The sequence below is a fragment of the Salmo trutta genome, chromosome 24, assembly GCF_901001165.1.
Source record: "Salmo trutta chromosome 24, fSalTru1.1, whole genome shotgun sequence".
Lineage (NCBI taxonomy): Eukaryota > Metazoa > Chordata > Actinopteri > Salmoniformes > Salmonidae > Salmo > Salmo trutta.
In genome coordinates, this window is record NC_042980.1 from 20,800,947 (window position 1) to 20,823,310 (window position 22,364).

General features: G+C 45.9%; 1 protein-coding gene across 9 annotated transcripts in view; it reads left to right on the forward strand.

The window, feature by feature from the left end:
* Nucleotides 1–22,364, forward strand: part of LOC115160900 (DNA-binding protein SATB2) — a 57,972-nt gene that overhangs the window by 15,236 nt on the left and 20,372 nt on the right. For 7 of the 9 annotated variants that reach the window (XM_029711408.1, XM_029711406.1, XM_029711411.1 and 4 more), the window contains 4 exons: nt 2,365–2,589; nt 6,289–6,504; nt 19,824–19,950; nt 21,420–21,543. In XM_029711408.1, coding sequence (XP_029567268.1) covers nt 2,409–2,589; nt 6,289–6,504; nt 19,824–19,950; nt 21,420–21,543 — 648 coding nt within the window. In that variant the 5' untranslated portion in view covers nt 2,365–2,408. Of the gene's footprint in view, nt 1–1,267; nt 1,289–1,436; nt 2,590–6,288; nt 6,505–19,823; nt 19,951–21,419; nt 21,544–22,364 lie in introns of those variants that run through there. The other 2 variants (XM_029711410.1, XM_029711409.1) reach the window with 2 other exon arrangements.

The following is a 22,364-nucleotide window of genomic DNA, read 5'->3' on the forward strand; positions in this document are numbered from 1 at the left end:
GCTCCCAAAATAATCCTATTTTTATTTTCTTCCCCCACGACTTTTCTCTTTGTTTAACATTGAAAATGTTAGTAATTTAGCAGACGCTCTTATCCAGCGACTTACAGGAGCTATTAGGGTTAAGTGCCTTGCTCCAGGGCACATCCACAGGTTTTTCATGAAGTCGGCTCGGGGGTTGGAACCAGCAACCTTTCAGTTCCTGTCCCACCGCTAGGCTACCTGCCGCCCACATTTCTTGTAACGTAGGCTGCTAAATAAAAGGTGCTATGAAATAATGCACCTTCTTACCATCTCTCTTCAGTGGGTACCCCTTCTAATTCTCACTCTAGCAGCCTCTCTTTTTCTGTTCTCTCTCTCTCTCTCTCTCTCTCTCTCTCTCTCTCTCTCTGTCCCCCTACTCTCTCTCCCTCACTCAGACATAGTTTACACATTGTTGGCTGGCAGTGTCCAAAGACTAGTATGCAAATATGACCCGTCCATTTGGCTTGTGTGTGTGTGTGTGTTCTCTCTGCTCTTCGATAATTGGCAGGTGTCCTCTATTGCCTAGCAGCCTCTCTTATGGACAATTCCAATATGAGCGCTTTGGCAGACCAATTATACTGATCCCAGGACACTGCCCCACGCTGATGCATCCAGCGACACACACACACACACACACACACACACACACACACACACACACACACACACACACACACACACACACACACACACACACACACACACACACACACACTCTCACACACACACACACACACACACACACACACACACACACACTCACACACACTCTCACACACACTCTCACACACACACACACACACACACACTCACACACACACACACACACACACACACACACACACACACACACACACACACACAGTATATTTATACATATCTTCTTCTGTCTCTCTCGGGGACACACAAGACAAAAACGTCACTCCTGACTGACTGTGCGAGCGCCGAGGCTAGAGAGGGGACAGAGTTGGAATCCCTTACTGTTAGAGTAGACCTTCCACCACCCAATCCCCTCCACTTTCACCCACACAGCCCAGTTTACATTCCCCACACATGCTGGTGCAGAACCTCGCTCTCTCTCTCTCTCTCTCTCTCTCTCTCTCTGTCTCTCTCTCTGTCTTTCTCGCTCTCTCGCTATCTCGCTCTCTGTCTCTGTTGAGCCTGACTAACGATAATGCAGATAAGCTACCAGGCTCCTTAAAAACAAGCCTGGGGTTTCAGGGATAGGATAGTTGCCACATGTTCTGTCTCTGAGGGAATCGGCGTGGTATGTAGGGGAGGGATATTCTTTACAGGATGTATGTATAAGTGAAAACTTAGTGATTGTATTTCATATATCATTTTGGTAGTTTTTTGTATTGATCTTTTTGTGTTTTCCTTAACTTTCTTCATTGTTGCTGTCTGTGCCCCTCTAGGCCCTTACCCTCTGCTGTCTGTGTCCCTCTAGGCCCTTACCCTCTGCTGTCTGTGCCCCTCTAGGCCCTTACCCTCTGCTGTCTGTGCCCCTCTAGGCCCTTACCCTCTGCTGTCTGTGCCCCTCTAGGCCCTTACCCTCTGCTGTCTGTGCCCCTCTAGGCCCTTACCCTCTGCTGTCTGTGCCCGTCTAGGCCCTTACCCTCTGCTGTCTGTGCCCCTCTAGGCCCTTACCCTCTGCTGTCTGTGCCCCTCTAGGCCCTTACCCTCTGCTGTCTGTGCCCCTCTAGGCCCTTACCCTCTGCTGTCTGTGCCCCTCTAGGCCCTTACCCTCTGCTGTCTGTGTCCCTCTAGGCCCTTACCCTCTGCTGTCTGTGCCCCTCTAGGCCCTTACCCTCTGCTGTCTGTGTCCCTCTAGGCCCTTACCCTCTGCTGTCTGTGCCCCTCTAGGCCCTTACCCTCTGCTGTCTGTGCCCCTCTAGGCCCTTACCCTCTGCTGTCTGTGCCCCTCTAGGCCCTTACCCTCTGCTGTCTGTGTCCCTCTAGGCCCTTACCCTCTGCTGTCTGTGTCCCTCTAGGCCCTTACCCTCTGCTGTCTGTGCCCCTTTAGGCCCTTACCCTCTGCTGTCTGTGCCCCTCTAGGCCCTTACCCTCTGCTGTCTGTGTCCCTCTAGGCCCTTACCCTCTGCTGTCTGTGCCCGTCTAGGCCCTTACCCTCTGCTGTCTGTGCCCCTCTAGGCCCTTACCCTCTGCTGTCTGTGCCCCTCTAGGCCCTTACCCTCTGCTGTCTGTGCCCCTCTAGGCCCTTACCCTCTGCTGTCTGTGTCCCTCTAGGCCCTTACCCTCTGCTGTCTGTGCCCCTCTAGGCCCTTACCCTCTGCTGTCTGTGCCCCTCTAGGCCCTTACCCTCTGCTGTCTGTGCCCCTCTAGGCCCTTACCCTCTGGCAGTAGCCCCTCCTGGTGGTTGGAGGGGGATGGAGCGTGGTGGAGGGGAGAGCCCCCGCATGCAGGACAGTCCTGAGCGGGAGCGGCGGGGGGGCAGCCCGGACCTCAGTGGACCCCCGCCAGGGAAAATGGGGCGTTTGGAGCTCAACGGGAGCCCCACTGGGCCACGCCTCCTACGCCACAACGGCCACCCACACAGACCTCTGGGAGGTAGGATGCTCCAAAACACACCCACTGTATGCACTTGTACACATTGATAGAAACTACCTTCCATCCAATGTTTTACACCAATCCAATGCTTTTTAAATCTATAATGGGGAGTGTGGAGAATCGGGATACAGCCACTCACAGCCCTGATAGTTAGTCTCTCTTTGTCTTTGCTCTACTCTCTCTCTCTCTGGCCCTTACCCTCTGGTAACTAGGACCAGAACGAGGGTTTTGGACACACTCCTGGCCCCAGTTATACCTCACATTGCCATGCACGCTAGAGTCACGAGGCCTATTGCAGTATTTTATAGGACTGTTTAATAAGCCTAATCCTTAGCACTGAGTTTGGATCAATTCAATCCCACACGAGGCTGTGCTGTGTAGATCTAGTGCACTCCATAAGAGGGCTGTGGGAACTATATAGCACTGAGGTTGTTGAATAAAGTAGAGCTATATAAAGCTGATTTATACTCCTCTCTAGGTTATCGATCACTCTGCGTACATGAGGTTGTTAATGTATGTGTGAGAATATATAGTACACACACACACAATAGAGAATATTAGAGGAGACAGGAAACTTGGAGATGAGTGTGATACTGTAGTGGGAAAAAGAGGGAGACAGAGAGATGGTACTTCTCTTCCTTTGCCCTGGCAGCAGCTGGAGTGGATGGTTAGTCTTAATGAGGGGTTGTCTTTGAAGGTAGGAAACTCAACGTGTCTCCTCCAAACCACAGCCCAGCCATGAGGACTGGGCCACACACACAGTCACATACAGCATATACGCTCTATAGAACACTCTCACATTCAGGTGTGTAATATTGAACGCATTCACACAAACACACTGTAGGCCTATGAACACTCACACAGTATACACACATTCAGCTTTAGAGTACATTAATAGATGTCTAGATTTATACACTGAACAGAAATATAAATGCAACACGTAAAGTGTTGGTCCCATGTTTCATGAGCTGAGATAAAAGATGCCAGAACATTTCAATACAGATAAAAATATTATTTCTCTCAGATTTTGTGCACAAATTTGTTTACATTCCTGTGAGTGAGCATTTCTCATTTGCCAAGATAATCCATCCACCTGACAGGTGTGGTATATCAAGGAGCTGATTACACAGCATGATCATTACACAGGTGCACCTTGTGCTGGGGACAATAAAAGGCCACTCTAAAATGTGCCGTTTTGTCACACAACACAATGCCACAGGTGTCTCAAGTGTTGAGGGAGCGTGCAACTGGCATGCCGAATACAGGAATGTCCACCAGAGCTGTTGGCAGAGAATTGAAAGTTAATTTCTATACCATAAGCCGCCTCCAACATTGTTTTAGAGAATTTGGCAGTACGCCCAACCGGCTTCACTACCGCAGACCTTGTGTATGGCGTTGTGTGGGTGAGTGGTTTGCTGAAGTCAACATTGTGAACAGAGTGCCCCATGGTGGTGGTGGGGTTATGGTATGGGCAGGAATAAGCTACGGACAACGAACACAAGTGCATTTTATCAATTAGCAATTTGAATGCACAAAATACCGCGACGAGTCCTGAGGCCCATTGTGAGGCCCCTTCTTTCTAAGGTATCTGTAACCAACAGAGGCATATCTGTATTCCCAGTCATGTGAAATCCATCGATCAGGTCCTAATGAATTTATTTCAATTGACTGATTGCCTCATATTAATATTTTTGTTCGGTATAGATCACACACATGCATATATTTCCTGTATATACTGTATTACACATGTCCGTTCCCTCACATTCCCACCAATAACAAGATCTGGAGGAAAGGAAGGAGAGGGTGATAGACACAGGGAGAAACTACGAGTTACAGCAAGAGAGAGAGAGGGAGAGGGAGAGGGAGAGGGAGGGAGAGAGAGAGTGGGGGAAAAGAGAAAGGTTTTGGCGAGAGAGAGAGAGAGAGAGAGAGAGAGAGAGCTGGTTGGAGCTGCTCTGTGTTGACAGTTATATTTCCCTGTTGGGGGAAATTCACTTACTTGAATTGGCACAGAGCTCCAGTGTGTAATTCACTCCATAAGAGCCCATCGAACTGGGAGCTGGGATGATTAATGGAGAGGAAATAGAAATATAGGAATTGACTGATTAAAACAAGGGAGAGAGAGAGACAGAGAGAGAGAGAGGGAGAGAGAGACAGAGAGGGAGAGAGAGAGAGGGAGAGAGAGACAGAGAGGGAGAGAGGCTCTAATGGTGCTGCTGCATTGTGTGTGTGTGCGTGTGGTATTGCTCTACTCTTATAATTAGTGCTGGGAGTTTGCCTAATGCTCAGACCCTCATTTCTTGTGAGAGCCTTAATTAATTGCCAGTCGACAGGTGGCCTACAATCAAAAGCCTTTCAGGAAAAAGAGGGATATTGGTGAAGGACGAATCATGTGGTTGCTGTGAGTCAAAAGGATAGTGATATCTGATAGTGGGGTGGGATTTTGGGAGTGGTACTAAAAATAAGAAATACAATAATGAAAGATTGAGAATTAGTTTATTTTAAATGTTGACTATTGTATTAACTTGTAAACACTAGCAATAGTCGCTGGTTATCATTCTACAGTGCGCTACATTACTATTGTAGTAGGGTGAGGATCCATAGAAAACCACAGCAGTTGAAACAATATTGAATATGGGGCGAAGAACATCATGCCTGGATGCTGGGAGCGAAAGAGCCCTGGATGTCAACTGATGTGGTCAGGAAAAACTCCTGGCCTCTACTCATTGCAATCTTTGACAGTTTGTGTGACTGCCCGACCGACGTTGGCGACCTGTGGGCAGGTAACGGTGCCAGCTCTGATGTGAAAGAAGGCTCTGGACAGTTTTACATTTTTTTTTATTTGATTTCACCTTTATTTAACCAGGTAGGCCAGTTGAGAACAAGTTCTCATTTACAACTGCGACCTAGCCAAGATAAACCAAAGCAGTGCGACAAAAACAACAACACAGAGTTACACATGGAATAAACAAACGAACAGTCAAAAACACAGAAAAGTATGTAGGCATTGTGTGGACCATTATCACTCTGGGAACGGTTACCACGCTCCAGCTTAATCCATGAAATAGTTAAATTATAAATAATCTACAAGGCCTTGCAATAAATCGTCCAAAGCAGAGCCATTGAAACTTGCATAGCATGTCCACTGAATTCTGTGTAACTTTAAATGATGGAAGAACTGATCATGGACACAATAGCTTGATCCAGAAGGCACCAACTGTACTCTTGTGGAGTTCAATCAATTTAAATAACTTAGATAGTTAAGCAGTCTCAAGCTTATCAATTGATATTGACACTTTGAATGGTGATTCTCTCTGCTAACTTTTTATGATGTCTTTGCATATCCATTTTTATTTCACCTTTAATCTAAAGAAAATCCTTGCCTTTAGATTAGCTGCTGTCAGGATTTAAGAGACAAAAGTATACTACAACTGAATAAACAGCCATTCAAACCATCCATTGATTGTTTCAGGTCATTTATATCAGCAAATTTCAAATGAACTTCTCATATAATATATGTAAAGTACTCCATGCAGACCTAATTAGATATAATATATAATATTTTACCTTCTTAGCATAAGAGTTCTCTTTACCTTCCCTGTCTTTCTTTTCTCTCTCTCTCTCTCTCTCTCTCTCTCTCTCTCTCTCTCTCTCGCTCTCTCTCTCTCCTCTCCTCTCCTCTTCTCTCCTCTCCTCTAGGTCTGATGATCCCAGTGTTCTGTGTGGTGGAGCAGGCAGGGCCTGACGGAGGGATGCAGCGTGAACGAGAGCGTGAGGAGGTGGAGAGGAAGGAGGGACACAGAGAGGAGCATGCTGAGTTTGTCCTGGTCAGGAAGGATATCCTCTTCAACCAGCTGGTGGAGACTGCCCTGCTGGCCCTGGGGTACTCCCACAGCTCAGCAGCTCAGGCCCATGGTGAGTACTGTAGCCTACACACTGACCCACAGTCAGACTACTATATCAACGAAGCACCAGCCACAAAGACTCTACCTGGTACTGAGTTAGAGCTATAACTGATCTAGGGCCAGTTAGTAATACAGCTGAAAACGCAGACAGTTCTCCCACATACACACACCTGGTACAGAGTTAGCGCCACTGCAATCTGGCAATGCACAGCGTCAGTCCCATACTGTAGGCCTACTTAACACTTAAAGTTATCACCTTGGAACATGGTGTATTTTCAACTGATTTATGACCTGTAAACGCAGCAGACCAGCTCTAAACGGATGAACTGGTACTGAGTTCCAGCTTTGGCACTGCTGTATTCCAACTGACCTAGGACCAATTCACACACTGATCTAGAACAAGGCCAGCTACACAAAGTGTTATAGAGCACATAGCAATAATTGACTGTGAGGGACTCTATCCAGACGATACACTGACTGTTCTGGTGTTTTGTGCTCTCAGGGTAGGACTAAGTAAAGAATGTTTGAAAAACACAACTAAAGAACAGACAGTCTGAGAAACTCATTAAACACAGAACAAAGAGTTGAAAAATAATGAGTCTAGTTCCTCCAAGAGGCAAAAAGACTATGTGTGTGACTAAATGTATCTAAGTATATGCACATGCTTTATTGTGTGGGAATGTTTATGTGTGAGAGGTCTAGGGGAGGAACATAATAATGGTGGAATTTATTGTTGCACACATGGTTGTCATCTCCAGGAGGACAGTGAAGTTTACTTGTGTTCACTAAAGTATGCAGCACATTCTAACTGCAGGGTGTTGCTTCACGTTGATATATGGTAACAATAGACACAACCAGGCAACTGAGATACATTGACTCAAACTGAAATGGCGTGTGAATAATGGCGTGTATGAAGACACCCCATATTACTCTATCCTTTTGTTAATTCGATTCTTAGGGGCTATTCCTGCTGGTAGGCGATAACTGAACTGCCGCCCCTGTGTGTCAGAAAAATACCAACTTTTTGTTGTGTTGCTGGCATGTAGTATTTATTGGAGTATAATTGCTATACAACAAAATAAGTCATTCAAATTATCACTGTCATGGCGCCAGCTTTGTTCACCAGACAAGTAATGTCTCATCTGGAGAGGCTCTGATTTCAAATATCACGTAATTTATAGTTTGAACCGACAAATCTCATGTCGCGTGACGTACGTGAGAGACCTCACTTCATACAGTACACCCACATATCGTAACAGATAGACTGGCACTGCACAGGTAATCCCTGTTTACTGGCTCAAGGTCAACAACCCTTATCACTGTCTGAATGAACTCCTTTCTTCTCTGCTTTCCGTCACTTTCCTCTCTGCCAAACTACCCGAAACACACTGTACTGCACTGTACTCTGTACCCACCGTACCCATATGCTCTACATGAACTCCTCTTCTCTTATTTTCTCTTCTCTCTGCTTTATTCTGTCATACCATCTGAACCACAGACTGTATTGTACTCTGTACCCCTACGCCCTTACTGTCCCCTACATGACTCCTCCTGGGCTGAAAATACTACATTCATTATCAGAGGTGTCATGCCCATGGGTGGCACAGGGGCAAATGCCCCCTCAGATTTGTCCTTTTTTATGATAATGTTGTTGTTGTTACTCATAATACTACTAGCCTCCTAGCAATTGTATGAAGTTGGTATTTATCTAGCCCAGATAGGTTCCCAATCGCCTAACCTCATAACTAGCTACCAAAAAGCCCTTTCAGGCTATCAATCAAATTAGAATAGCTAGCTACCAGACGAGCTAAATTACTTTTTTATGCTCGCTTAGAGGCAAGCAACAATGAAGCATTCATGAGAGCACCAGCTGTTCCAGACGACTGTGTGATCATGCTCTCCGTAGCCGAGGTGAGCAAGACCTTTAAACAGGTCAACATTCACAAAGCCGCTGGGCCAGATGGATTACCAGGACGTGTACTCAAAGCATGCGCGGGCCAACTGGCAAGTGTCTTCACTGCCATTTTCAACCTCTCCCTGACCGAGTCTGTAATACCTACATGTTTCAAGCAGACCACCATAGTCCTTATGCCCAAGAAAGCAAAGGTAACCTGCCTAAATGATTACCGCCCCGTAGCACTGACGTTGGTAGCCATGAAATGCTTTGAAAGGCTAGTCATGGCTCACATCAAAAGCATCATCCCGGGAACCCTAGACCCAGTCCAATTCGCATACCGCCCCAACAGATCCACAGATGACGCAATCTCAATTGCACTCCACACTGCCCTTTCCCACCTGGACAAAAGGAACACCTATGTGAGAATGCTGTTCATACAGCTCAGCGTTCAACACCATAGTGCCCACAAATCTCATCACTAAGCTAAGGATACTGGGACTAAACACCTCCCTTTGCAACTGGATCCTGGACTTCCTGACGGGCCGCCCCCCCCAGGTGGTAAGGGTAGGCAACAACACATGTGCCACGCTGATCCTCAAAACTTGGGCCCCTTAGGGGTACATGCTTAGTCCCCTCTTTAACTCCCTGTTCACCCACGACTGAGTGGCCAAGCACGACTCCAACACCATCATTAAGTTTGCTGACGACACAACAGTGTTAGGCCTGATCACCGACAACGATGAGACAGCCTATAGTGAGGAACATCTCCCTCAATGTGAGCAAGACAAAGGAGCTGATCGTGGAGTACAGGAAAAGGCAGGGCGATAGAACAGGCCCCAATTAACATCGACGGGGCTGTAGTGGAGCGTGTCAAGAGTTTCAAGTTCCTTGGTGTCCACATCACCAACAAACTATCATGGTCCAAACACACCAAGACAGTTGTGAAGAGGGCACGACAACACCTTTTCCCCCTCAGAAGACTGAAAAGATTTGGCATGTGTCCTCAGATCCTCAAAAAGTTCTACAGCTGACCGGTTGCATAACCGCCTGGTATGGCAACTGCTCGCCATCTGACCGTAAGGTGCTACAGAGGGTAGTGCGTACGGCCCAGTACATCACCGGGGCCAAGCTTCCTGCCATCCAGGACCTATATACTAGGGGGTAACAGAGGAAGGTCCCAGAAATTGTCAAAGACTCCAGTCACCCAAGTCATAGACTGTTCTCTCTGCTACCGCATGGCAAATGGGACCAAAAGGCTCCTTAACAGTTTCTAACCCCAAGCCATAAGACTGCTGAACAATTAATTAAATGGCCAACCGGACTATTTACATTGACCCCCCCCTTGCTGTTTATTATCTATGCATAGTCACTTTACCCCTACCTACATGTACAAATTACTATTATTTTTTAAACTAAATGTACTGAATAAGACTCACATTCCTTTCAATCTTTTACCCAGATTTGAGCAGAGAAGAATATTTAGTTTATAAAAATAACCACCAATCAGGAGGATGCAGACAGGTCAAGAGGTATGCTAGATATACTGTACATATTTTTTACATAGAATTAAGCATAATGATTATGGCTCTAGATTGCAGGAAAAGCTGTTTCAGGTGTTCAAAATTCTCCAACTTTTGTGCACCCTCAGATTTTTGGTGTATAACGCCCCTGTTCATTATGACTCTGACAATTCTAAAGACATTGTTCAGGTTGGTCAGAGTTGTACAGCTCTGAATAAGGCCATTTAACTAACCGTAAGCAATTATTTCTTATTTTCTATTCAACCTATATTTTTTACTGTATTTATTGTCTGAAGGCACTGAGGTGAACGTGAGCACCGTCTCCGCCCAAAGCCACAGTTGGTCAAAGGGAGGTATTTTCCATTTTATGATATTCTTTGAACTGTTTAGATAATAGATACTGTAGGCAAATAGACAGAATTTAACTATTTTATTAGTCTGTTGATACATTTTTGGTGTCATAGTTTTAACAACAACAATCAATAATCAGACTATTACTGAGAATTACAACTAGGATTGTACACATACACTGTACATAACATTAGGAACACCTTCCTAATATTGAGTGGCATCCCCTTTAGCCCTCAGAACAGCCTCTATTCGTCAGGCCATGGACTCTACAAGGTGGCGAAAGCGTTCCACAGGGATGCTGGCCCATGTTGACTCCAATGCTTCCCACAGTGGCTGGTGAACCATTCTTGATACACATGGGAAAGTGTTGAGCAGGAAAAACCCAGCAGTGTTGCAGTTCTTGACACACTCAAACTGGTGCACCTGGCACCTACTACCATACCCCATTCAAAGGCACTTCAATCTTTTGACTTGCCAATTCACCCTCTGAATGGCACACATACACAACCCATGTCTCAATTGTCTCAAGGCACTATACTGATTGAAGTGGATTTAACAGGTGACATCAATAAGGGATCATAGCTTTCACCTGGATTCACCTGGTCAGTCTATGTCACGGAAAGAGCAGGTGTTCCTAATGTTTGTACACTCAGTGTATATTGTTCCTATTAAATCTCTTTAAAAAAGTCTTAACTGGCCTGGACAGTAAAGCATTTGCCATAGTATGCAGAATGTCATTACCAGCTAGTAGTTGTAGTTGTAGCCTAGCCGTGTATGCCAAGTATCAGGGGAGGTCTGTCTCATCAGTCACAGTGGTCCCCTGTCCACATCAATACAGTCCTCCTAAAAACATCCAGGCTGTTCAAAGCCATGTCGACTAAACCAGACATCACAAATCAAATCAAATTTGATTGGTCGCATACACATTTTTCAGATGTTATCGCAGGTGCAGCTAGATGCTTATGCGTCTAGCTCCAACAGTGCAGTAATACCGAACAATATAAAACAATACACACAAATCCACAAAATAAAAAGAAAGGAATTAAGAAATATCAGAATGAGCAATTTCAGAGTCTGGAATCTAAGTATGGAAAGTATATGATGGTGTGTATAGACAGTATAGACAGTATATGATGGTGTGTATAGACAGTATATGATGGTGTGTATAGACAGTATATGATGGTGTGTATAGACAGTATATGATGGTGTGTATAGATAGTATAGACAGTATATGATGGTGTGTATATGATGGTGTGTATAGACAGTATAGACAGTATGTGATTGTGTGTATAGACAGTATATGATGGTATGTATAGACAGTATATGATGGTATGTATAGACAGTATATGATGGTATGTATAGACAGTATAGACAGTATATGATGGTATGTATAGACAGTATACGATGGTATGTATAGACAGTATATGATGGTGTGTATAGACAGTATAGACAGTATATGATGGTATGTATAGACAGTATATGATGGTGGGTATAGACAGTATAGACAGTATATGATGGTGTGTATAGACAGTATAGACAGTATATGATGGTGTGTATAGACAGTATAGACAGTATATGATGGTGTGTATAGACAGTATATGATGGTGTGTATAGACAGTTTAGACAGTATATGATGGTGTGTATAGACAGTATATGATGGTGTGTATAGACAGTATAGACAGTTTATGATGGTGTGTATAGACAGTATAGACAGTTTATGATGGTGTGTATAGACAGTATATGATGGTGTGTATAGACAGTATATGATGGTGTGTATAGACAGTATAGACAGTATATGATGGTATGTATAGACATTATATGATGGTGTGTATAGACAGTATAGACAGTATATGATGGTGTGTATAGACATTATATGATGGTGTGTATGGACAGTATAGACATTATATGATGGTGTGTATAGACAGTATAGACAGTATATGATGGTGTGTATAGACATTATATGATGGTGTGTATAGACAGTATATGATGGTGTGTATAGACAGTATAGACAGTATATGATGGTGTGTATAGACATTATATGATGGTGTGTATGGACAGTATAGACATTATATGATGGTGTGTATAGACAGTATATGATGGTGTGTATAGACATTATATGATGGTGTGTATGGACAGTATATGAATAGAAAAGGTGTGTACAGCAGTAGTTATATAGGATGAACCTTGACTAGAATACAGTATATACATATAAAGTGTTGTAAAACAGTATGTAAACATTATTAAAGTGACCAGTGTCACAACAGCAGCAACAACATCATCAGCAGTAACACTCCCTGGCCACACAGTTCAACACATCGTCAGGCTGAATAAGTAGAGGAGGACAACAAATAATATAGCTGCTCTTCACGCCCACACACACACACACAAACACACACACACACACACACACACACACACACACACACACACACACACACACACACACACACACACACACACACACACACACACACACACACACACTTACATACACATAGACACAGTTTAATGAATACATAACCAAAAGATAGTTGCGTGCACGCATAGATGACACATACACACACCCACACAGTTGCATGCTCTGACATAAAAGCACACACACACAGACACACACACACACACACACACACACACACACACACACACACACACACACACACACACACACACACACACACACACACAACCCCCTCCCCCTTCCCTACTCTTCCTCAAAAATACTTTTGTTTTTTAAAATAAGCGTTTATGTTAAATGAATAATTTCTGGCTTAAATTATACATTTTTTCCTCTGCGGTCACCAACCAAAATTACACAGAGTCCGGGCTATTTTCTCCCTGTTTGAATTGTGTCCTGCATACTTGTGTCCCAGCGGTGTATTTAAATTCTCTCCCAGCACCACGGCCTTTCTTTAATTAGATCCAGTTAGTAATTAACTGGTGCATATTGTTTATTTCAGTTATAAGGGTCTGAAGGCTTTTATAGAATGGAAGGGACAGACCTGTACTTTAAGGCTTCAGACAATTAACGGTGGCCGGTTGGCCAGCCACGCTGTAGGCCTCAGAGAGGAGAGTACATTGTTGCTCTGCTGCCACGTTACAGGGTCAGAGAGCTATACAGGACAAACGTTTTGAGTTTGGTTTTGTTTAGTGGATGTACAGACGACTCTAGACCTAATGTGAATTATGAGTCCTGTCACTCACAGTTTCGGTAGACATTGCCCCTAACCACAGATCTAGGATCAGATTACGTTGAATCATTACCTGGCTCCTAACCTTAACCATTCCAAGCATAAATAAATATCTGACCTTGTATCAGTGGTCTTCGTTCTCTGTTACACATCCCTGTTCCAGTCATATATAAAACGTGTTGCGGTGACTTACAGAACATAACAGTATTGGCAGAATGTCTTCCTTCATCCTCACTGATTGTCCACTTTGTGTTTGGACCCCAGGAAGAGTATCCCTAATAAATACAAATACAAATACACTTACCAGCTAATGGGGATCCCTAATAAATACAAATACACTTACCAGCTAATGGGCATCCCTAATAAATACAAATACAAATACACTTACCAGCTAATGGGGATCCCTAATAAATACAAATACACTTACCAGCTAATGGGCATCCCTAATAAATACAAATACAAATACACTTACCAGCTAATGGGGATCCCTAATAAATACAAATACAAATACACTTACCAGCTAATGGTAATCCCTAATAAATACAAATACAAATACACTTACCAGATAGACAGATGAATATGAGCGCTAGGTTTGGTTATGATGATATGAAGTAGAACGGCTGTGTGAGTCATGCATGTGGGGTTTCCCCTGGTGTAGCCAGGGGCATGGGGGAGGGGGGGTACGAGAACTGGAACCAGCTTGGAATGAGGAGCCCTTCGTGTGCAGCTAGCCTGCTGCATCGCTTAAGCCTTGTTCCATAGGTCAGTGTGTGTGTCTCTCTCTCTGTCTGTGTCTGTCTGACTGACTGTCTGTGTCTCTCTGTCTGTCTGTGTGTGTGTGTGTGTGTGATTCTGTCGCTGTGTGTGTGTCTGTGTGTGCGTGTGTAGGCACATGCGTGTTTCTGTGTGTCTGTGAGTACGTGTGTGTGTCTGTCGGAGTGTGTGTGTGTGTAAGAGCCAATTTATGCTTGATCCCAAAATGTGGTCAGAGGCGCCGTATGGATGGTGTGACGCAATTGTGAAGCGTCCGGAGGCCCGCAGAGGCCAAATTGATCTCAGTACTGCATAGCTGGGTGCCTTTCAAATGTTATAACAATGGGGAAGGCTCTGTATACCTCGCATTGACATGATTGGTTGATGGTTGGTGAGGCCTGGAGGTGCTGCTCGGCAAAGTGCAAAAAGTATGAATGTCCAGACTTCTGCAGAGGCCATGTCACCGTAAACGCTGCACGGCCAATGGAGACTACGGATTGACCATGCAGCGCCTTCAAGAAAGAGAGAGAAAAGGAGAAGGAAAGAGGACAAGCCTGTGTGTGTTTGTGTGGATGGGCACATATTGGCACAAGCAAAGCCACCACTTGGCCACATGAAGGGACGTCTTTGGGAGGCGGAATTTTTATGTGGAAATGGTAACAATGATTTCTATTAAAATATGGACATGAAGCAGGGGCCACATAACAAGGGGCCAAAACTGATTAATTAATAATGAATTCACCACTGCTATGCGTGTGTATGCATACTTGTGCACTTCAAAATGCAAACAAAAAAACATTGATTTAAAAGTTTAACAAACCATGCAACTCTATACACAAGGACTACTTTTAAGAATTTACACCAAACATTGGACAAAAACAGTGCAGATGCAAAGTTTGGTAACAGAATTTCGGTAAAATATCCCTGTTTTTTGTGACCACATTTTCTAAAAATATCCACTCCGAATTAAGATTCAAAGATGTCTGCAGAGAGAATGGGGTGCCAGCTATGACATGACACCTTGACTTTAAAATCTATATTTTGGTTATTGAACTACAGTAAGTGAAGTGGATTTGCACCCGGTAACAGAATTAGGTTAAGGTTAGGGTCATGGGGCCCTGATCTGTCCTATACATAAATGAATAATATTAATGTTATTTTCTTCATGGGGATATATCCTAAATAGGTACACAAAGGTGGAAATATGCAATATCCTCGTTTGCATATTTGGGTATTATTCTACACATTGGCTATTTATTTTAATGAGCTCTGCCCCCAAACAAGACCACATTTGATTAGTCTGGACCGGACTAAATCAACGCCTGTGGACGTTAAAATTTAAACTACTTTTCAACGTCCGGGGTCGGTCGGTGTTCAGTGGGTACGGATGTTGGTTACAGTAAATTAAAAGAGAGGGGGCCCATGGGTAGCTGTCAGTAAGAGCCTGGATCACTTGGTTAGCACATATCCCCATAGCCCTCGCAAGGCCGGGGGCCGACGAGCTTTGGGGGCCATCCCGAAGGTCGGACCCCCCAGATAGCATATGAACACGTCATAAGCTCTGATTTTTTTTTATTATTACAGGAAACTGCACAATTATCTCTCAGCCTCATAGCAAAATTTGTACAATAGCAGGAAATTAACTCAGGGATTCTTAAGCCTGAAAAATCCTTGTCCATGTCGGCTCCGTGCCTGGAAATGCCCTTATTCCTAATATTTAGGATTGAAAATGGTTGAATAATGTATATATGCCTTAATATTTTTTGATAGACTCTTATCTTTCATTTGATACTAGATTTGACAGGCTCCTATGAGCTTCCCATGTTGGTGCTCACGGCCTTTGTGTAGACTCTTCTGGCTGGGGGGTGATAGGGTCATAGTGGCTCTGTGTGTGAGCCTTAGGTCTCCACCACGCCCAAGCCCCCTTTCCTCCACTGTTCCCAGGCCCCCTACCCAGTCTGTAGTAGCCAGCCTGTGCCCCCCACTGTCCCCAGGGCCCCTAGCCAGCCAACCTATACCCTCCATTGTCCCCTAGCCAGCCAACCTATACCCTCCAATGTCCCCAGGGCCCCTAGCCAGCCAGCCTATACCCTCCACTGTCCCCAGGCTCCCTAGCCCCTAGCCAGCCAACCTATACCCTCCACTGTCCCCAGGCCCCCTAGCCAGCCAGCATATACCCTCCACTGTCCACAGGGCCCCTAGCCCCTAGCCAGCCAACCTGTACCCTCCACTGTCCCAAGGCCCCCTAGCCAGCCAGCCTATACCCTCCACTGTACCCAGGGCCCCTAGCCAGCCAACCTTGAGCCCTCCACTGTCCCCAGGCCCCCTAGCCCCTAGCCAGCCAACCTATACCCTCAACTGTCCCCAGGGCCCCTAGCCAGCCAGCCTATACCCTCCACTGTCCCCAGGCTCCCTAGTCCCTAGCTAGCTGGCCTATACCCCCCACTGTCCCCAGGCCCCCTAGCCAGCCAGCATATACCCTCCACTGTCTCCAGGCTCCCTAGTCCCTAGCCAGCCAACCTATACCCTCCACTGTCCCCAGGCCCCCTAGCCCCTAGCCAGCCAACCTATACCCTCCACTGTCCCCAGGGCCCCTAGCCAGCCAGCCTATACCCTCCACTGTCCCCAGGCTCCCTAGTCCCTAACCAGCTGGCCTATACCCCCCACTGTCCCCAGGCCCCCTAGCCAGCCAGCATATACCCTCCACTGTCCTCAGGCCCTCTAGCCAGCCGACCTATAACCTCCACTGGGCCCCAAGCCAGCCAGCCAGCCTATACCCTCCACTGTCCCCAGGCTCCATAGTCCCTAGCTAGCTGGCCTATACCCCCCACTGTCCCCAGGCCCCCTAGCCAGCCAGCATATACCCTCCACTGTCTCCAGGCTCCCTAGTCCCTAGCCAGCCAACCTATACCCTCCACTGTCCCCAGGCCCCCTAGCCCCTAGCCAGCCAACCTATACCCTCCACTGTCCCCAGGGCCCCTAGCCAACCAGCCTATACCCTCCACTGTCCCCAGGCTCCCTAGTCCCTAGCCAGCCAACCTATACCCCCCACTGTCCTCAGGCCCCCTAGCTAGCCGGCCTATACCCTCCACTGTCCTCAGGCCCCCTAGCTAGCCGGCCTATAACCTCCACTGTCCTCAGGCCCTCTAGCCAGCCAACCTATACCCTCCACTGTCCCCAGGCCCCCTAGCTAGCCGGCCTATACCCTAGACTGTCCTCAGGCCCCCTAGCTAGCCGGCCTATACCCTAGACTGTCCCCAGGCCCCCTAGCTAGCCAGCATATACCCTCCACTGTCCCCAGGCCCCCTAGCTAGCCAGCATATACCCTCCACTGTCCTCAGGCCCCCTAGCTAGCCGGCCTATACCCTCCACTGTCCCCAGGCCCCCTAGCTAGCCAGCATATACCCTCCACTGTCCCCAGGCCCCCCAGCTAGCCGGCCTATACTCTAGCCTGTCCCCAGGCCCCCTAGCTAGCCGGCCTATACCCTCCACTGTCCCCAGGCCCCCTAGCTAGCCAGCATATACCCTCCACTGTCCTCAGGCCCCCTAGCCAGCCAGCCTATACCCTCCACTGCGCAATGAGACACACAATGAGGAAAACAGATCAGCTCTCCCAAATCAAAGCTAACCGAGCTATATAAACAGAAAGCACTCAGAGGGAGAAGAGGGAAAATGATCTGAGAGGAGGGGGATGAAGGAGGGCAGTTCTACACAAATTGTCTTCATCTGTCTCCATAGCTTTTCCTCTCTAATTCAGTATCTGGGCAGAATATCTATCCACAGATGCACAGTTAGTAGTGGAAGAAACAGCAGAGTTCCTTGCCATCCTCTCTGGGACTGAAGGATTGGATCACTTAACCCATCTTTAGTGCAGGGCACAACAGAGACTAACACCTATTGTTGAAAGAATAGGAAGTAAAGGGTTTTTTGCAGGGTTATGGTTGGGCAATGTCCCATTGTCTCCACCACGTCTGTGTTTTTTTTAAAGCAATACAGTACTGCTTCTTTGGATGCACGACACTGAAGCTGTTTGACTATTAGATTGGGTTGTGTGCACCCACACAACATATGTGTGTGTGTGTGTGTGTGTGTGTGTGTGTGTGTGTGTGTGTGTGTGTGTGTGTGTGTGTGTGTGTGTGTGTGTGAGAGAGAGAGAGAGAGATATCTATCAGGCCCCGTCTGGCTCTGATTTAGAGGATAGTAATGCGATTAGCATTGTTTAGTTTTCACAGCTCCAGTCAGCAAGAGTCTCAGGGAAGGCCCTGTGTGTGTTCATGTTTACAGTATTATTGTTCTGTTATTTATACCTAAGAGGTCCACATCTTACACAGTTATTCCCCTTCTCCTTTTTCCACACTCATTAGCTCTGTTTGTAGATCATTGGCGTGGGTTGTAGATGGACATTTATTTGCAAGGCTTTCATACAAAGCTAAAGAACACCCACAAACTACAGGGAACCATAGTGTGTAGTGTAGTGGTAAGTGTGGAGAGGAAAACGCATTAGAAATACAGACATAATGTATCTCTTTATTCTCTGCTCCAACTCTCAATGTGACTAATGACAGCCATGAGCAACATTAGACACTCTTTGTCTCTGAGGCAATATAGTGGTGAATTATACAGCACTTTTTAGTGTTTTAAGGCTGGGCTGTAACAAAAGCCTGCACCACTCAATTAGTGGCAGCAGGGGTTGGGGGATCTCTCCCAACCCTGACAAACCTGTGCTATAGGATAGTTACCTCGTATTACCCTGCTAGCCCAACCCATCCCACCTCTCCCTCATACAATGAGGGCCACTTTTACAGCGTTCAATTTAGGTTGATCAAACAACCATTGACCTGTTTTATTGCAGGTATTACTGAGTGGGTTGACGTGTTGCCCAGCCTTCTATACGCTGTCTTGTCTTGTCTGTCTGCTGTGTTGACGTCTTCTGCTCGGTGTGTGTCTGTGTGTGGTTAATGGGGCTAGCTCATTGGGTGTCTCTTCCATAGTTGATAAGGTTCTAATAGATAAGGCTCTATCTGCTTTGCAGCCTCAAAGGCACTGGTCTGCTGGGACAGAGAGACCTTCACACACACACACACACCTGGACAGATATCCATGGGCACGTAAACACAAACACAGACAGCAAACCCACATGTTCACACACTCAGACAGACGGACAGATAGGGAGTCATGTGCCAACTGGCACGTTGTTAGCAACCCCCGAACTGCAAACACTTTGTTCTCCCTGCAAAGCCATATTTTCTGTAGTAGCATACTGCCCACGCACGCACGCATACGCACGCACGCATACATACACACACACGCTGGCACGCAAGCGCACACGCACATATTCTCTGATCCTCTCTATTTCATGGAGGTTTTATTCTGGGCAGTGTTACCAGGGGTTAAGTACTGTGGTGATGATGTCATGGAACAATATAATGATGTTGGGGGTTAATTAAGTTTACCTCTCCCTCTAACTGTGTGTGTTTTTGAGCGGGGGGAGCTGATATTATTTGTGTCTCACTAATCATCTCTCTCTCTCGCTCTCTCTCTCTCTCTCTCTCTCTCGCTGTCTCTCTTTCTCTCTCGCTGTCTCTCTTTCTCTCTCGCTGTCTCTCGCTCTCTCTCTCAGGCATCATCAAGGTGGGTCGTTGGAACCCTCTGCCCATCCACTTCCTATCAGATGCCCCTGAAGCCACGGTGGCTGATATGTTGCTGGACGTCTATCACATGGTCACCCTCCGCATTCAGCTACAGAGGTGTGTGTGTGTGTGTGTGTGTGTGTGTGTGTGTGTGTGTGTGTGTGTGTGTGTGTGTGTGTGTGTGTGTGTGTGTGTGTGTGCGTGCGTGCGTGTGCGTGCGTGTGTGCGCGTGCGTGCGTGCGCGCGCGTGCGTGCGTGTGTGTGTGTGTGTGTGTGCGTGCGTGTGCGTGTGCATGTGTTACTTGCAGTTGAGGGGTGAGGAGGAAAATGTGGTGGGCAAATATAGCTTTAGCTACACAGCCTATAAACTTACAGTGACAGAATTTATTGAAAGGCTTTGTATTTCCACTGTTTAGATAGATTTTGGAGATACTACAACATTCCAACTGTTGGAATAGAGTATTTCAATGTTATTAAATCAGACAGAGTTCCTTTGGGTGACTGATGTCATCTTGGCATTTTCTACATTTTCACTATAGGCCTCTGTAGTTCAACAGTTTACTGTTGTGGAGCATTAGGTTTAAAATCTAAATTGGGAACGATCCAAGGAGACAGCCAGCCCAGATCCCAGCACCAGAGATTGATTTATTATCTGCCTTTTTCTCCAGGAGGGCTTTCATGTCAGTAACTTGCGCTTTTCCAAAGAATCAGTGAACATGGCCCTGATAGCCAGATAAACAGAGATGGATAGACTCCAGATAATTGGATTGTGGTCCTTATTGTGTTGTCGCATACCATCCAGCTTTGTTTACATCTGTCTCCATGATGATGGTATTGCCTGATATGTATAGTATTGCCACAGATAGAACAATGAGCCAGATGATTCACCGGATGTATAAATCTGAAGCATCCGTATGGCATTTCCACTCTCCACCAAATATGGTGATGAGAGGAAGCCCAGTGGCCGGCAGTGGGAGAAGATGGATTTTGGCCGACATTCTGCAAAAATTCTCATCAAAGAAACATTTGATCTCAATATAGTCTTCTGTTCCCCAAACCTTGCCAAAGTTTTTTTTAAATGGCGTTGTTTAGAAGGAGTGCAAGGGCAAATTTAGTTATTGCACACTCTCACTTCACAGAGAATATGTTCTCTAACATGCTAGAACGTGCCAATAGGATCTCGCTAGCTTGTGCTTGGATCTGCCCACCTCCTTGCTTGTTTTGCCCACTATGATTAATTTGCTCCCATTGGAAACAACAGGCTGTGGTCTATCTTGGGTTAGTTAAAAAATCTTTGGTATTGCCCTTAGCGACTGATGTGAGTTGTGGAAAATAAATAGGTGGTTTGTGGGATAGTACAATATCTGGATAGGACAGTGCAGACCAATTCCCTAGTTATTGACTAAATAGTTATGACTTCAAGAATTCAGTCACTATAATGCAGTGATGAACTTACACAAGGCTGGTGCAACCTAACCTTGTTAAACCAGACTGAAAACAGCATTCAGTATAGATTAGCCAGGCTACATGCAACCAGCCCCAGGACAGGAAATAGGAAGTGACTGACTTTTTCTATGGTTCTGTAGCTTTGCCAAGCTGGAGGACCTTCCGTCAGAGCAGTGGAACCACGCTACGGTGAGGAACGCCCTCAAGGAGCTTCTCAAGGAGATGAACCAAAGCACACTGGCCAAGGAGTGCCCCCTCTCACAGGTGATACTGCACCCCTACCAAACCTCCACAACACTCCAATACTACCCTGATCTGCTCAATTTTCTCACAATCAGGGCTCTGAAATGTGACCATTTTGGTCGCATATGCTCCTAAATATACACTGAGTGCACAAAACATTAGGAACACCTTCCTAATATTGAGTTGCATCCCCTTTTGCCCTCAGAACAGCCTCAATTCATTTTACATTACATTTTAGTCATTTAGCAGACGCTCTTATCCAGAGCGACTTACAGTAGTAAATACATACATTTCATTAAAAAAAAAATTTTACCAACTGAGCCACAGGGAAGACAGATGTATGCATTCGTCGGGCCATGGACTCTACAAGGTGTCGAAAACATTCCACAGGGATGCTGGCACATGTTGACTCCAATGCTTCCCACAGTTGTGTCAAGTTGGCTGGATGTCCTTTGGGTGGTAGACCATTTTTGATACACACACAGGAAACTGTTGAGGGTAAAAAAATCCAGCAGCGTTGCAGTTCTTGACATACTCAAACCAATACGCCTAGTACCTACTACCATACCCGTTGAAAGGCACTTAAATCTTTTGTCTGGCCCATTCACCCTCTGAATGGCACACATACACAATCCATGTCTCATTTGTCTCAAGGCTTAAAAATAGTTCTGTAACCTGTCTCCTCCCCTTCATCTACACTGATTGAAGTGGATTTAACAGGTGACATCTAAGGGATCATAGCTTTCACCTGGATTCACCTGGTCAGTCTATGTCATGGAAAGAGCAGGTGTTCCTAATGTTTTGTACACTCAGTGTATTGCTGTGCGTAGAACAAAATCTGC